Genomic DNA, 17,843 nt, shown 5'->3' with positions numbered 1-17,843 from the left:
CGACAACCCCGTCAACAACTTTAGGGCCGTGTTGAAGCGAGTTTCGCACAGGGCGCCATACAAGCTAGAATCGCCACTGCCTCACAGATCATTTATTCTACCATCCATTCACACCCCTGTTTTGTAGTCTTGTTCCAAACAGGCTGTTTTAGTGTCTGTAGCTTTAAATGCAAAGGAGCTGCTGCTCCCCACACCCCTTTTTGGAAGTGGGCTGTGCCTTTCCATCTGGTGCCATGGATACCCACCAACAACAATGCAGGAGATCTTAAACATTTAAAAAATTATAAATAACACAGAGAACACACTTAAGACAATCATCTTACTGTATTGTGCATAACAAAGGTCGAGATATGAAATATGAAAAACAGCTATAGTTGTCGAAAATACCACTGTCGTTTCATAATCGTTTTTGAAATAGTGACTAGTTCTATTACACGGAAAATCATCATTGCATGACCACTCAAGCGGGACTGTGGATGACGCCAATCAGTTTATATCGTAACCGAAGCAGGGCTACAGCTTCTTTGTTATGGAGGAAGGTAGTTAGGGACTAGTTGCTACGTTACACAAAGCACAATGTTTTCACAACAAGCGTTTTTTGCGCAAAGTGCAAACAAGCAAATTCAGAAAGCCAAATTGCAAACATTAAAAAAGTGTAAAGTGTGAAGGCTTGCAATTCTGAAGTTGGGTCGTGGAGAGTTGGTATTGGTCCATCCTTGATCCTTCGCTTTGAAGCAAATCCAGCCTTGTTTTGACCATCGTTGATGAAGCAGTCCGAATTAGCACAAGCGGCTCTAGCGAGAAGATAAATATGGTGGACTGTGCGCTGCTCGCTCCGGTTTAATGAGGACGGATCTAAGCTACTCAGGCGGATCTCTTCGCCAGCCGTGGGCGGTAACTTTCCCCTTTTGACATCATTAGGGGCTGCAAACCTGAACGGCTCATTCGGAGACACTGTTTTTTTATTGATGGGGAAAGGAAAGAAATGAGGGGATGGTCTTTTACCATATTTTGTGGTTGTCTGCATACACTGGGGACACACAATTATGTTAAAAACAATTAAAAAGTGTATTTTGCATAATATGTCCCCTTTAATTCTGCTCTGACATGGATTCTGCTGCTCAAATTGTGACTTTTGACCCTGAATAGATGCCATCAACTGGATTGGATCTGCATAATCTCTTTAGGGCAGTAGAGGGCAGAACATTACCATTTACCTCACTGGTTAAAGTTTTTTCAGTGAAAGTAAATGAATACTAGGTGATTCTGATATTGCACAGAATTGTAAAGTAACTGTTTTTTTTTTCTCAATGTTGAGAGAAGACATTTTGAGGAAAACCTGAATAAGCAGCATAATTGTGAAAGAGGTTTAAAAGAGGCTCAGAGAGAACTTTCTGAATCAGCTAAAGGAGTGTTTACACTGACAGCGATTTGCAGCAACAAAGTGACCGGAAGTCATTCATTTGCAAAGAGAGTGGGCAGTTTGAGCTGACGTAAGCGTCAGACACTGCTGACGATGTGATGAGACGCAATGCAGCACCTACCAATGGGAGCACAGACAGTGAAGCTCACGAATCTGCCACTTGATGCAGTTGGATATTGCAGTCAAGTCAGAACGGCTGCTTGAAACCAACAGTACTTCAACTTGGTGACCTGCACCAATTTATTCACTGTCAGTCTGAACATCCTTTAAGGGTCAACATACTGGTCAACTCTTGTTGCAGTGACAACAACCCTTGCCTTCCCTCAAAATGGATTTTTTGGCGACAATCTAGTAAGACATTCAAGAAGAAGAAAAAAAAACATTTGAAAGTATTATTGAACATTCTGGGGCGGCACAGTGGCTCAGTGGGTAGCACTGTCGCCTCAAAGGAGGGTTTGAGTCCCAGCTCAACTGGGCCTTTCTGTTTTGAGTTTGCATGTTCTCCCTGTGTTTGTGTGGGGTGCTCCGGTTTCCCCCACAGTCCGAAAGACATGCAGTTATGTTAATTGGAGACCCTAAATTGCTGTAGGTGTGAGTGAGAGTGTGAATGTGTATGTCTGTGTGTGTTGCCCTGTGATGGAGTGGCCACCTGTCCAGGGTGTTTCCCTTGCCCTACATAGGACAAGTGGCTATAGAAGATGAATGGATGGATGGATTGCGAAAGTCCCATCCAGAGTTCTTCTGGCCACGTCCAATTACCAAACTGTGTGTGTGTACAGAATGGCATTAAGCACTCAAATGTGAAGTGACAACCGGATTTAGCTGAAGTATGTATGTGGCCAATATGTATGCAGATTTCTTGCACGCAATCAAGCAGGCTTATCTCACTGAGGATCTCCCTTTAAAGCCTGCAACACAACAACTTTCTGTTTGATTTCATTTAACCTCGGAGTCATAAGCCATATTCATTTGGCACATGGAATGTTACCATTGATAACTGCAAAGCATTTGTAAATAACTATTTGAGGTGAAGTCCAAGTTGCAAAGCAATGGACGTATTCCTTCAACAGCAGTTTTACAATGTGTCTGATTGTCCACAAACGCACAGAGAGCACCCAGAAGCCATTGCCCCTTTTGAATATTAAAATTTGTAAATAATGTCAGCCCGTCTTACATTACTGTTGACAGTTCCTGTAAATAATAATAATAATAATAATAATAATAATGGATGTTTCCATTTAACAAATATCAAGAATTGACTCCATGGAGAGAAGAGACTTTATTTAAAGGGCAACACATTTCTATCAAGCTTATAACACCAACACATGGATGTCTTATGCCCTTTTATTCAAGTGTCTTCTACATTGTCAGTTATGAAGGAGCACTATGTGGACTCCACATGTGGATGGATTCATCAGACTCGTTAATGGGACAGTTGCTGTTTTTGGGGGGTGTTTATTGTGTCAGTAAAGGCGAGTTCATTTCCATCTTGAAGTAATCCTGTATGAGTTTCAATTGCTCTGTGCAATAGGTCAATCTGATTTCAGATTATAGAGACACCTCAAATTCCAAGCAAACCTGATTTATTTATTTGTATGTTGTTGTTTTTTTTATATATATATATATATAGTCTGTTAATAACGGTTCCTTGTCTAAAATATGCAGAGGTACTTTGGTTGATTTATGTTCTCATGTTGTCCTGACACCACATGCAACATAAATCTGTGGCCCCAGTCAAGCTGGAGTCATTGCAATGGTTATCAAGCCTGCAATTTCATCATTTCTACTCCTTGTAACTAAGCAGAACAACAGAACAGTCAACAAACCAGTGTGGATTGTACAGCAGCTGTACGTAACGTCATTAACAGCATTGTTTGAACCAGTGAGGTTCAAACAATGGATGAGCTGATTAGCAACACAGATTTTGGTTTCGGGAAACAATGTGACTTGCTACTTAGTTTCTCCATCTATGTATCTTGCTGTGGTGGGCTGGATGTGAGCTATACGTCGTTGCATGGGAAACACACCTTTGTTTGTTTGAGCAGTCAAGCATAGCAACATTGGCCCACCGAATGGCGTGAGTCTGGGGCGGAGCTATCTGTTTGGAATGCAATGGGAGACGGGGAGTTTTAGGGAAGTTAGTCATTTTTTGGGATCCCTTTTGATTCCATTTGAAGTGATGCAGAAAATTGCACAATGCCACTTTAATCAAGTCAAATATCAAAACCTTCAATAAACGTGAGAAGTAATTTCTGGTAAGAAGAAGCAACAAAGTTTGTTAGTGCAGAGAAATGATGGGGTGTGCCAACAGAGGGCAGCATAGATACCAAAACATTTACTCTGGAATCCAATTTTACACCCGACAGGATAAGTTACAACAATCGTAAACGTTAGACCAGCATTCACCTTGTTGAATGTAGACTCTGGGATTGACTGTCTAATCGTCATCATCATCATCATGTCATGAATATTCCACTATTTCTTCATTGTATTCTTTTTTTTTTTTTAGCACTTACATTTAATGTTAGATTCATTTTGAGGAACGCTTCGAGCGCAACAGTCGGGTTCCGGAAGTAGAAATCACATTAATTTTCTCAATAGACAAATAGGCTAGATTTTATAAACCTTTAAAGACAAACCTACCATGAGCTCCGATGTTCTTCATTGATGGTATATGCTTCTGTTGGAGCCATCAGTCCACATTATTTCAGCTCATTTAAAAAAATCATGTTTAATAGTAGAATTATAGGAATTCATATCTGGTGAAGAATGGCACTATCCATGATCCTAAAGGGGGAAATCACCAATCAGAGAACCGCACGCTACCATGACGCACTGTGAATGATGCAAACGAGTTGGTCTCCCTACGCTCTCGAACTACTTATGTATTTGTATACAGTATATACGAATATTTTGCAATTAAATGAAACTAAATATATTGTTTCTATACTTATAATCAACAACCTAAAATAGTTTCATATTTTCTACCATCATTTTTCTTTTATTTTTATTTTTAATTTGGAATGCCCAATTCCCAATGCACTCCAAGTCCTCGTGGTGACGTAGTGACTCGCCTCAATCTGGGTGGCGGAGGACGAATCTCAGTTGCCTCCGCGTCTGAGACCGTCAATCCACGCATCTTATCACATGGCTTGTTGAGCGCGTTACCATGTAGACATAGCGCATGTGGAGGCTTCATGCTATTCTTCGCGGCATCCATGCACAACTCACCACACGCCCCACTGAGAGCGAGAGCCACATTATAGCGACCACGAGGAGGTTACCCCGTATGACTCTACCCACCCTAGCAACCGGGCCAATTTGGTTGCTTAGGAGACCTGGCTGGAGTCACTCAGCACACCCTGGATTCGAGCTCATGACTCCAGGGGTGGTAGTCAGCGTCAATACTTACTGAGCTACCCAGGCCCCCTTCTACCAGCATTTTTAATTCAATTATGTCATTCGCAATGCTTCATGGGATTGTAGTTCATCCCCTCATTAAAGACATTAAGTCAGCAGTCTTCTACTGTTGTCTTTTTGTCCAACTTTCAAATACCTTTTTACTGCGAAGTTTGTAATGTGATTCACCTCAGAGCTGGTTGGTTAGGTTCATGGTTCACAACTCTTTTATGAAGGATTTTATTAAATACTTATGGTAAAATTAATGGGAAAAATACTTCCGGAATTGTGTCTTGTGGGCGAGCACTGTTGCGCAATATTGAATAGCAATTATTTCTGTATATCACATTTATCTCTGCTGTTTTATAATAAACAAAATGCTTTATGATTACATGCATTAAAAAGGACATTCAAGATGACTGTATGCCTGATGTATATTTTCAAATGATGTGTGTTTGTATATTTGTGTTAGAATGACAGAAAGGAATACCTGGAATGAGTTGGGTGGTAAAAGGGACAGGAAGTCGATGACCAGGTTGGAAAGAAGACAATCACTTTCAGTTATCATAGAGAAAGCACATAAAATTATACAGTAGGAGAGCTGTGTATTATGTGGTTTATTGTGTCAGAATTATATTTATATTCGAGGGGATGGATTTCAGGCATCCAGTGGGTACCAGAGGGCGGCACACAAACACACACATAAACACACATTTTCTAGGCATGGAGCCTGCAGTCAGGGGGTGTGTCACACTTTGTACTGCTCTGAACTGAAAATAAGGACTACGAACTAGACCAGGACTACAAACTCTTAACTGCCAGGATACAGAAGGCTTCTGATTGTCTCAACCCCAAATCAGGTATCATTCTTCAGCCAAACACCTCTACCAGCCTGCCTTGTCATGCCCACCACTGGAGCCTTAGAGTGAGTATAACTGTTGGCCTTTGGGTTTAGTGTGTTACTTGGCATATGCAAACTTCAAATAAATCAGATTTTTAGTTTGTGAAAATGTGGACATTTTAGTGGCCTTTCATTATATTGTGTTACAGTGTTTGTGTGTACTTGTCTGTAGATTGATTGTAGAAAATGTATAATCAATAACCTGAATACACTGACACTTAAGTGTGTATGTGTGTGTTTGTCGGAGTAGTTTAATCTTAGCAGTAGACATAGCTTTGCTCTAAAAACAGATCAGTGTCACATGAAGAAACTGGAGACCAAACAGCAAGGCATTTGTATGGTTGTGTGTTTGTGTCCACATTAGTTTTATCAGTGCAGTAAGAACTGGGTTGTCTTCACAAACATATTTCATTTTTGAAAAACTACCAATTAAGTCTTTAAAGCGTTTCACTTTTGCATTAAATGTTTATTTCTGTGGATTTTGGAACAGTTCACATCAAAGGTCTTTGAATCTTTATAGTGATGTTTTTATAAATATAATGTCCATACGTCTGGCTTTTGCCTTGTACTTCTGGCTGTGCAGTAAAGGGTAACACATATGCATTTTATTATACAGTAATTATACTGTGCACTATATTACAATTTAAATGCGGTGTTTTCTAATATTCCTGATATACACAAAACTACATCATGCAGCACAGCCAAGCCAGACAACTGAGCTATTCCATGGATATTATGTTGTATGGAATACAACATTGAACTATACACAGTTATGCCTCTCTGTGTGTTTTAAACAGTCCAAAATCGGAGGATTTCTCCACTGCTATTCTGAAACAGAAGATTCGACCGAATCGACTCATAGTGGATGAAGCTACCAATGAGGACAACAGTATTGTGTGCCTGTCACAGGTGTGTGTGTGTGGCCAGAAGAAGGATGAATGGTTAATTTAAAGGTGAAATGTAATTTTTGCACCACTAGCAACACCAAAGTACACAAGTCGTCTTGTATTCTTTTATTATCTAAGATGGTTAACCTGGTATATTTGGCCTGAGTTGGGAAAATGTGATCCATTTTGCAAACTAATTTGTCAATCTCCCCGAAATGTGCACGTTGACTACACAGCTGGAGTTTCGCTTACTGACCCCTGCTGAAAACAGGTGGTACTTCAAGCTTGCATTGCCGATGGTAGGAATATTCCATATTACGGCCTGGGGACATGAATAATTGCGTCAATTTTTTAATGTGTTATATAAGACTATATATAGTAAATCGTACTAAATTAATGCATTAAATCGACCGCTCTAGTTTAAACGTGAGTTTATGGGGGGCCTGGGTAGCTCAGCAAGTAAAGACGCTGACTATCACCCCTGGAGTCGCGAGTTTGAATCCAGGGTGTGCTGAGTGACTCCAGCCAGGTCTCCTAAGCAACCAAATTGGCCCGGTTGCTAGAGAGGGTAGAGTCACATGGGGTAACCTCCTCGTGGTCGCTATAATGTGTGGTTCTCTCTCTCGGTCGGGCGTGTGGTGAGTTGTGCATGGATGCCACGGAGAATAGCGTGAAGCCTCCACACGTGCTACGTCTCCACGGTAACACGCTCAACAAACCACGTGATAAGATGCGTGGATTGATGGTTAACTGAGATTTGTCCTCCGCCACCCAGATTGAGGTAAGTCACTACGCCACCACGAGGACCTAGAGCGCACTGGGAATTGGGCGTGCCAAATCGGAAAGAAAAGGGGAGAAAATCATAAACGTGAGTTTATAAGTGTTATGTGTAAAAATGTGCCTGTGTGTGTTCAAGGTTAAAATGGAGGAGCTGCAGTTGTTCCGCGGAGACACCGTGGTGTTGCGCGGTCGGAAGCGGAGACAGACAGTCTGCATTGTTCTCACAGACGACACGTGTAGCAATGAGCGTGTGCGCATGAACCGGGTCACCCGTAACAACCTGCGGGTGCGCCTTGGTGATGTCATCAGGTACGAAGTGATGTCATGAGGTGTCTCATTTCCTATCTATTCGTCCAGCCCATAAGCTCAGGTCATTAAAAAAGATCTCACGTTATCTCACGTTACTTTACCCACATTTTTCCAAAAGGATTTTTACATGGCTCGTTGTAAGTAGAGCAGCAGTTTTCTGGTAAGGTGCAACAACAATAAAGACTTTTATTCCCTTTCACACAATTCACAAGTAAAACGGCAGATTATCAGTTCATAAACACTTTTCACCCTGTTCCTCACACAGTGCCATCTCATGACATCTAAACACCATTACCATAGACTTGTAAGGCGATACATTTTAACATTTACATTAAATTGACAACTACGTTCATACGCTTGTTCAGATGCGATCAAATTGTGTCTAGCAATGCAAATGACAGGAGTATGAGTCCTAAAGAGCATGCAAGTCTTTATTTTTTGGTAAAGCACATCTTCAAAAAGAGAAACACGGGGGGTCTCAAATCTAAGCTGTGAAAGACTGCAGAGTGTGTGTGTGTGTGTAGTATCAACGCCTGTCCAGATGTGAAATACGGGAAGCGCATCCATGTTCTACCTATAGACGACACAATCGAGGGGCTGACTGGCAACCTGTTTGAAGTTTTCCTAAAGCCTTATTTCCTGGAGGCGTACCGGCCTGTTCACAAAGGTACATGTGCTCAGTTAATGCGTGCTTTAAGATTAGACCTGGGTTGACATGAAAGTTTGGTCTTGCACTCGGGTTAGGTTTGGTGTTGACCGTAGCTTTGGGAATTGGTATTTGGGTATATATTGGGGTTTAGGTTAATATTTAGGGGAAAGCTGGGGTAAGGATAAGGTTAAGATTAGCATGAGGATTAGGTTTAGGTAAGGATTAAAAAATATATGAGGGTTTAAGGTTAGGTTTTGGGACTGAAATCTATAAAAAAGCAGTATACTATTACATTTGAATACAGTATAACACATACATACCAGCACCATAAACATTAATATGATAAATAATCATTTTTACTATTAATAAAAATACAAATGAGACACACTTAAATTATTTACAGAAAAAAATGAATTTGCTTTATGCATTGACAAGGCTATCAGTTTACTTTGGAATCAAGACTTCTGGTAATCGACTGGATGGGCACAGTTTTTGGCCAATGGGTCACTGATAAATAAGGTTGTCAGAGATGATAAAAATCATAATATATATATATACATATATATATATATATTTTTTTTTTTTTATTTTTTTTTTAACTAATTTAAAACATGTGTCAAGTTTATGGAAATGTAAACTTTGTGTCCATGTTTGTTTTGATACATTTTTTAAAAACATTAATAGAATTTACTACAAAAGTGAGTGCAGAAAATCATTCATTTAAAAGAAAAATGATTTTTGGTCACATGACAACATAATGGGCACCTGCTCGTTTGTTACACCACCTGGCTTTGATTTTTCAAACCTTACGAATTTTTGAAAACTATTGTTTCACTGCTTATTTATTTTTATTTATTTCTTTATTTTAAGAGAGATGATTCCAAACTAGTTAGGCCAACATTTCTCTAATTTTACTGTACTTGTATATTTTTTTACTGTCTCTGGACCGTTACACCACATTTTCGGCTTTGTGTGAGTTGCATTTTTTATGTATTTTTGAATGAATTAATAGATCAGTACAAAAAATAATGACTACAATTAATGCAGATAATCTCAAAATGGTCAAATATTTAAAAAATAATCAGCCTTGCCAATATATCAGGCATTAGATGCAATACAGTACAATACTGCGACAGAAATAGATTATGCAGTGGTACTACAGTACTGCCCTGCTAGTCCACTAGATTCTTTTTTGTACTATACAAAGAAAGTGACAGTGAATTTGTTTATTATATGCTCTCTCTCTCTCGGTCCAGATGATATTTTTCTAGTGAGAGGAGGTATGAGAGCTGTGGAGTTTAAGGTGGTAGAAACAGACCCCGCACCACACTGCATTGTTGCCCCAGATACCATTATCCACTGTGAGGGAGTGCCTATCAAACGAGAGGTGTGTGTGTGAGACGGCTCCTGGCATTTTCATCATACCTGTACAATTTCTCCATTTCAGCATTTGCTGCAGCTGTTGACAATGTTATGTTTTGATGATGTCAGGATGAAGAGGAGAGTCTGAATGATATCGGGTATGATGACATCGGTGGATGTCGTAAACAGCTGGCTCAGATTAAAGAGATGGTGGAGCTGCCTCTCAGGCACCCCGGCCTGTTCAAAGCCATTGGCGTGAAGGCAAGAATCACCATACAGATCTTACAGGATCTCTGTCCATTTTCTCATTCATCCATCTATCCATTTTAAAAATAACAAAATCACTCATGCATATTCGTTAACGCAAAACTCACTGTCTGTCTTTAGCCTCCGAGGGGGATTCTGCTGTACGGTCCACCTGGCACAGGCAAAACTCTGGTGGCACGTGCTGTTGCTAATGAGACAGGAGCTTTCTTCTTCCTCATCAATGGTATGTCAGAACACACTAATATAAAGCCGCAATCTGGAACCTTTGCGTCTGACTGTTTGTTGTCTGGCAATAACTCTGCATCAGAGCTCGCACTACAGAAGGCGATAAATCGCTTATTTAAAATGTAGAGCTTTCAGACGAGCCGAGACACTTCAACTGGATTCCACATCAAACAGGGTAACCACATACATACAAGTATTTACCTTGAGAGTCAAACAGATACATCTTGTGATGTAGGATTGTCTTCTAGTCCAGCAGATATATCATATCATAACTCTTTGATGCATTTCTTATGCTGTATGCTCTTGCCTTTTTATCCCAGGCCCTGAAATTATGAGTAAGCTAGCGGGAGAGTCTGAGAGTAACCTGAGAAAAGCTTTTGAGGAGGCTGAAAAAAATGCCCCTGCTATCATCTTCATTGATGAACTGGATGCAATTGCTCCAAAACGAGAGAAGGTAAGGAGAAGAAAAAATACATTTGCAGTTTGATTTTTGTTGACAAGAATGTGGTATTGGTTTGATGTTTATGTCATGTCTGTAGACTCACGGTGAGGTTGAGCGGAGGATCGTCTCTCAGTTGCTCACCCTCATGGATGGCTTGAAACAACGCGTTCATGTTGTCGTCATGGCGGCAACGAACAGACCCAACAGCGTGGATCCTGCTCTTCGACGCTTTGGTGCGAGTTTAAACACACATACAAAAACAGCGTTCACACTGTAGCAACACTGTAACCAGCAGTCATTTATTTTAAGTATGAGCAACAGGCACCGATGTCACAAAGTTGTGCAGAGTTCAACCTCATGCAAATGCGCAGCGACACAATGTGGCAGCTACCAATAGGAGTCGACAGTAGAGCTCACAAGGTGCAGTTGGATACTTCAGTCAGGGAGGAACTAACAAACAACCGTATAGCAACTTGGTGACCTCCAGTAATTTATTTGCTGTCAGTATATACACTGGGTGCAAAATCAGGGTATTTTGGCGCAAAACCCGCATTTCATCCACTAACCACCCACAATCTAGTTTAAGCAGGCACATTTAGCGCTGACATAGAAGTGCATCTTGAATATTTAAATTAAGTCATTGCCATTCATTTCCGCTCAAACACACCTCCTTTCTATGTAAATGAGTCTCACTATAGATTGCGCTTCCTTCACAAAATTCTGCTATTTGCCCGGCACACTTAAAGATGCTGTAAGCGATTTAAGCTGTTCTAGAATCTCCACAAACTGAGCCGTTGGAATAGCCACACCACCTCTTTCCAAACCTCTGCACTGTAAAGATACAAAGTAAGCTTTATTGAGACCGACACCAAGCAAATGCAATTGTGAAAAACAACAGCAGCAAAATAGCGCCCTCAACTGACAACTGTTATGAACAACATGGCATAAAAATAGCATTACGCCTCCATAATTCACTGAAACTATAATACTGTGAGAATGCACAAAATGATTGACAGGCAGAACGCATCATTGACCGCGGACACATTTTTGTTCATTGTTTACGGAGTCTAGAGCTGTCATAGAGACTGGTGAGATATCTCATGACACTTGTTTCAGTAATGTCTTTCAGGGAGTAGGAAAAGTTTGTGCATCTCTTACAACACCTTTAACATCGTGCTATTACCGCCCGAGGAAAGCAGGCGGTAAACTGGATTTTATTTGAAGGAGATGCTTGTGTACATTTTCTATAGATAATGGCAGTAGTAATTCTTCAAATAATGATCAAATGATGGAGAAGAGCATTATAACCTGAATATATCCAGATGTGTGCTGTAGTCAAGCGCACTTTCAGTAAATTAAAAAGATGATTCAGGTGATCTTTCAAATGATTCGGGATGCTTTAGAGTCCTGGCAGAGTGAAACGAATTGTGCTGTGCAGTGCATTGAGACACTAAACCAGCGCAGACAGCACGTGCAAATAAACTGCACTTTTACCAAATGCAATTCATTCTTAGTAAATTACCCCCATACTCTTCAGAAAGGTCAGTTATAAGTGTTGTGGTGGCTTTTTTTGTGCAGGCCGGTTTGATCGTGAGATTGACATTGGTATCCCTGATTCCACCGGCAGGCTGGAGATTTTACAGATTCACACCAAGAACATGAAACTGTCAGATGATGTGGACCTGGAAAAGGTAAGAGAGAAAGTGATGGAGAGAGGGTGTAATAATCCATGTCAAATGTTTTATTAATTCTCTCTTTTGTGTTTCTGTGACTGGTAGATCTCTGCTGAAACACACGGGCACGTGGGAGCAGATTTGGCTGCTCTGTGTTCAGAAGCAGCGCTGCAGGCCATTCGCAAAAAGATGATTCTTATTGATCTGGAGGATGACAGCATTGATGCAGACCTGCTCAACTCACTTGCCGTCACCATGGATGACTTCAAGGTCAGCTTCAACATCCAAATACAACATTTTGTTTAGATTATTTTATTCTTTTCCATTGCAGAAGCCAAATATATTTCTCAGATGTTGCTCTTTCATTGCTCAGGAGACTTAATGGGGATCTTGATCCTCTTCAAATTCCATAAGAGAAATAAAAGTAGATACAAATGACACAAGTGTTGAGAAGTCTTCTAAAAGTATAGAGGAGACATCAAGTGAGATTACCGGGGTCTTTTTCTGTTCAGGGAAGCAAGATAATTAAGCAAACGTTTAAAGAGATCTCATCTGTTGTGTCCAAACGTCTCTGCCTCTTTCAGTGGTCTCTGAGTCAGAGTAACCCATCCGCTCTGCGGGAAACGATAGCCGAGGTTCCTCAGGTAAACTGGGAAGACATCGGAGGACTAGATGAGGTGAAGAGAGAGTTACAGGAGCTTGTGCAGGTAAAACCACTAACATATGCATGCAAACAGGCACGAAATGGTCATTCATTCATTCACTCACCCTCTCTCTCACGGTCTCTGGTCAGTATCCCGTGGAGTATCCTGAAAAGTTTCTGAAGTTTGGAATGACACCATCTCGTGGGGTTCTGTTCTATGGCCCACCAGGGTGTGGCAAAACTCTACTAGCTAAAGCCATTGCCAACGAGTGCCAGGCTAACTTTGTGTCTATTAAAGGTGTGTCTGTATGTAAGAGAGTGATTTAAAAAGTAAAGACTGTGCAGGAGTTGTTTGTGAGCGTTTAATCCGTTCCATGTCTTGTGTGGATTACAGGCCCAGAGCTGCTCACTATGTGGTTTGGTGAATCAGAGGCAAACGTCAGAGACGTGTTTGATAAGGTGAGTAAACCGTTGTCGTTCACAGCTGATATTGGCATCTGATCACAAGTGGTCAGCCAAGACATATTGCTGTTTACACCTGGCATTGACATGTCATTAACATCTCAAATGCATCTCCTGAAACCGCTTGAGACAAAATTTTGTTGAATTTCTCAATCAGATGATCTGACTTCTTTTAGTTTTAAACGCAGTGACTGTGTTACGAAAGTTGATTATAAAAGGGGGGTCTATTATTGATTATAAATTTGGGGTCTATTCAATCTAGATCCAACCCTGTCACATGATGAGTCGTAATAATTAATGCGATATGGCGAAATCATATGAAATTAGTGGGCTTGTACAAAAACACGCCTTTCACTCCAATAGAAAAAAAATAAACGAACCAAAAAACAATGTTATGACGATTTTTCCCAAGTTTAACCCCAAACCTAAACCTAACCATAAAGTCTAAACCCTTGCCCAAACCCTAAACATAAACCATGATTTTAATAGGAAAATCACTTGTGTGTACCACGGAAGAGAAACATCGGGTTTTTAAACCAGCATTCTTACAATCTTAGAAGTTTAACACCTAACCCAAACCCTAACTTAAAATAAAGTGTTGGAATGGAGGCTAGCTAAAATGTGATGCCTGTATTCAGTCGATTTGAAATTCTGTGTGTTGATTGGTTGGTCTCTATGGGAATAAAAGCCAATTAGTACGATATCTTACTATTTCGCCATCTCATTCAAATTATTACGAGTTGTCATAAGACTGTGTTGTCCAGATCCCCTTCTATCTTGCTGTTTTATTTATTGATTTATTTATTTATTTATTGTGGTAACAGGCACGGCAGGCCGCTCCATGCATTCTATTCTTTGATGAGCTGGACTCCATTGCCAAAGCTCGAGGGGGCGGGGCTGGGGATGCAGGGGGCGCAGCTGACAGGGTCATCAACCAGATTTTAACAGAAATGGACGGGATGACCAACAAGAAGAATGTCTTTATTATTGGTGCCACCAACAGGTAAAAATGTGTGCGAGTGTGTTGCCATTTGGTAAAATGAGGATGAGTGTAGTGCAATACTAACTGTCTCTCTCTCAGACCTGATATTATTGATGCTGCAATCCTGAGGCCAGGTCGTTTGGATCAGTTGATTTATATCCCTCTACCTGACACAGCCTCCCGCTCTGCCATCCTAAGAGCCAACCTCCGCAAGTCTCCTATCGCTAAGGTCATTCACACACACACACACACATCTGCAAACATGGATTTACTAACATAGTATTTCCATTTCCATTCAAAACCAAACATTCAGCTTGACCAGTGTAGTCTGATTCACGAATGAATGAACCGGTTCTTTTGATGAATCATTCAAAAAGACTCATGAACTCATGAGTTATACTTTTGAATCAGTCAAACTGATTTTTTATTAAATTGTATATACTGTATATACTATATGTGTATATATATATATATATATATATATATATATATATATATATATATATATATATGTGTGTAGTATGTAGTTAGGACCATACTGACTGATTGGTACATACAGGCACACACACAAAAAAAAACACTAACTGTGCGTGTTTGTGTATGTGCTTCTAGGACGTAGACTTAGCGTACCTTTCCCGGATAACAGAGGGTTTCTCGGGGGCAGATCTGACTGAGATCTGCCAGAGAGCCTGTAAGCTTGCTATCAGAGAAGCCATCGAGGCAGAGATCAGTGCTGAGAGACAACGGCAAGCCAAGAAAGATACTTCTATGGTCAGTACATGTGTGTGTGTGTTTGAGAAAGCCACTGCTCTGTGGTGTCCCGCTGTGTGTCCGGGGCAGAATTTCAGTGGTAAAGTAAAGTTCCGGTTCCCTAAAGTGCGGCTCATTGTTCCATAACAACCAGCCTTTTGGACTTGAAATCAGCAAGGCAAAAATACAAAAAAAACTTGCATATGCTGAGTTTCAGTAATGCAGACCACACCAAGCTTTTCCCCACATTTCTAATAAGTCTTACCAGAGTGTCACATGTATCCCAGTGACTCCATACTTGTACAACTGTCTCTCCCCCCCCGTAAGGATGATGATTACGACCCAGTGCCTGAGATCAGGAAGGATCATTTTGAAGAAGCCATGAGATTTGCTCGTCGGTCTGTCAGTGATAACGACATACGAAAGTATGAGATGTTCGCTCAGACTCTGCAGCAGAGCCGCGGATTTGGCAACTTTAGGTACTGAAACACCTAAACACACAGATTCACCCTAATTTACCACATACAGTACCTCGTTCTATGAAGTAAAGTTTCTTCCCTTCCTTCATTTTACCTTGACTCATCCACAGGTTTCCCACAGAAGTGCAGTCAGGTGAAGGTCAGGGGTCAGGCCAAGGCTCTGGGGGTCATTTCAGAAACGATGGGGACGATGATCTCTATCAGTAATTAAGGACAACTATCAGCCCAACACCTGTGGTGTGTGATACAGAGCGAGAAAAAAAAAAAAGAAATTTACCTGCAATTGGAATCTGCACATTACGAGCGAAGTCGTACCCCATGTGTATGTTAATTCTTATTCTGACAGGATTTTGCTTTCACGTGTTTTGCCTGAAACAATTGACAGAAACATTCAATTTAATGCCTATTATTCACACTAAGCTGATGTTGTAAAATATATGTGATGATGTGAATGTGTGTCTGACATTAATTTCATTAAATTTAATTGATCCTCCATGTTTTTGTTTGCCTTATTGTAAGTGTTTACATCTACTAATTCCAAAGAATTGTACCCGACATTAAAATTAAGATATAATCCAGTAAACTCTAAGACCATTGCTGTGTATTCATTTTGTTTTGTTTTTTTCAGTCGGTTTTAAATGGAGAATCACTGGTCAAAATTTGTTGGAACCGGTTATACCCAGTTTATACCAAGGTACTAGGCATATTAACTACTTTGTTTAAACATTACATTTGAACTTCAACTTGGCTAAGTTAACATTAGCTAGCTAACACATCTTACCACAAAACTGCACAATTTTGCCAGGGCATCTCGGATTATCTCCATTTAAGTCTGCCAATAGATCACATTTCTTCTCGGTTCCATTTTAACATTATATTCTGTAAAAAATGTGTTTCATGTTTATTAATCTGTAAAAAATATACACTGGCGACCAAAAGTTTGGAATAATGTACAGATTTTGCTGTTTCTAAAGGAAATTGGTACTTTAATTCACCAAAGTGGCATTCAACTGATCACAAAGTATATTCAGGACATTACTGCTGTAAAAAACAGCACCATCACTATTTGAAAAAAGTCATTTTTGATCAAATCTAGACAGCAGCCATCACTCCAACACCTTATCCTTGAGTAATCATGCTAAATTGATCATTTGGTACTAGAAAATCACTTGCCATTATATCAAACACAGCTGAAAGCTATTTGGTTCATTAAATGAAGATTAACATTGTCTTTGTGTTTGTTTTTGAGTTGCCACAATATGCAATAGACTGGCATGTCTTAAGGTCAATATTAGGTCAAAAATGGCAAAAAAGAAACAGCTTTCTCTAGAAACTCATCAGTCAATCATTGTTTTGAGGAATGAAGGCTATACAATGCTTGAAATTGCCAAAAAACTGAAGATTTCATACAAAGATGTACACTACAGTCTTCAAAGACAAAGGACAACTGGCTCTAACAAGGACAGAAAGAGATGTGGAAGACCAGATGTACAACTAAACAAGAGGATAAGTACATCAGAGTCTCTAGTTTGAGAAATAGACGCCTCACGTCCTCAGCTGACAGCTTCATTGAATTCTACTCGCTCAACACCAGTTTCATGTACAACAGTAAAGAGAAGACTCAGGGGTGCAGGTCTTATGGGAAAAAGAAACGGTTAGAGTGGGCAAAGAAACACAGACATTGGACAACAGATAATTGGAAAAGAGTGTTCTGGATCTTAACCCCATTGAGCTTTTGTGGGATCAGCTAGACTGTAAGGTGTGTGAGAAGTGCCCGACAAGACAGTCACATCTATGGCAAGTGCTACAGGAAGTGTGGGGTGAAATGTCACCTGAGTATCTGGACAAACTGACAGCTAGAATAACAAGGATCTGCAAAGCTGTCATTGCTGCACGTGGAGGATTTTTTGATGAGAACTAGTTTTTGACACTTTGGTGAATAAAAGTACCAATTTCTTTCCATAAGAGTAAAATCTGTACATTATTCCAAACTTTTGGCCGCCAGTGTATATCACAGCAGTAATTCATTAAATAAATCAACGAGTGAGTCGGCTGACCGACCGTTAGTTTTTGAATGCCTGTGGCAGTTCTCGGCCTGAGGAGAAATGAAGTGGGAAGCGTGAGCGGATTCTGAATTACAGAAGATATAATCAGAATAATCCAAATCATAAAAGAAAGCAAAAATTCGTATTTTGAATGTAAATCATACA

The 17,843-nt window shown here is 40.2% G+C and overlaps 1 protein-coding gene across 1 annotated transcript; it reads left to right on the top strand.

Moving 5' to 3' along the window:
• Window position 1: 1 nt before the first annotated feature.
• LOC127444712 (transitional endoplasmic reticulum ATPase-like) lies at window positions 2–15,907 on the top strand. The gene is made up of 19 exons (XM_051704258.1): window positions 2–5,747; window positions 6,521–6,632; window positions 7,527–7,699; window positions 8,224–8,366; window positions 9,605–9,735; window positions 9,840–9,971; window positions 10,098–10,200; window positions 10,523–10,656; window positions 10,742–10,877; window positions 12,223–12,335; window positions 12,423–12,587; window positions 12,902–13,024; window positions 13,111–13,258; window positions 13,355–13,419; window positions 14,247–14,425; window positions 14,504–14,633; window positions 15,017–15,175; window positions 15,482–15,633; window positions 15,744–15,907. The coding sequence occupies exons 1-19, from the start codon at window positions 5,725–5,727 to the stop codon at window positions 15,838–15,840; spliced, it is 2,418 nt and encodes an 805-aa protein (XP_051560218.1). The 5' UTR covers window positions 2–5,724; the 3' UTR covers window positions 15,841–15,907.
• The last annotated feature ends 1,936 nt before the right edge of the window (window positions 15,908–17,843 follow it).

Source organism: Myxocyprinus asiaticus, chromosome 8, assembly GCF_019703515.2.
Source record: "Myxocyprinus asiaticus isolate MX2 ecotype Aquarium Trade chromosome 8, UBuf_Myxa_2, whole genome shotgun sequence".
Taxonomy (NCBI): Eukaryota; Metazoa; Chordata; class Actinopteri; order Cypriniformes; family Catostomidae; genus Myxocyprinus; species Myxocyprinus asiaticus.
The sequence above is the reverse complement of the archived record's forward strand: the minus strand, read 5'-3'. Positions and strand labels throughout refer to the sequence as shown.

Bases quoted from the DNA above. Each gene is read 5' to 3' on its own strand.
- LOC127444712 (XM_051704258.1), top strand. From the start codon at position 5,725: ATGCCCACCACTGGAGCCTTAGA. The intron at 9,736-9,839 runs GTGTGTGTGTGA...TGATGATGTCAG, and splicing joins GAGTGCCTATCAAACGAGAG to GATGAAGAGGAGAGTCTGAA. The intron at 12,588-12,901 runs GTCAGCTTCAAC...TGCCTCTTTCAG, and splicing joins TCACCATGGATGACTTCAAG to TGGTCTCTGAGTCAGAGTAA.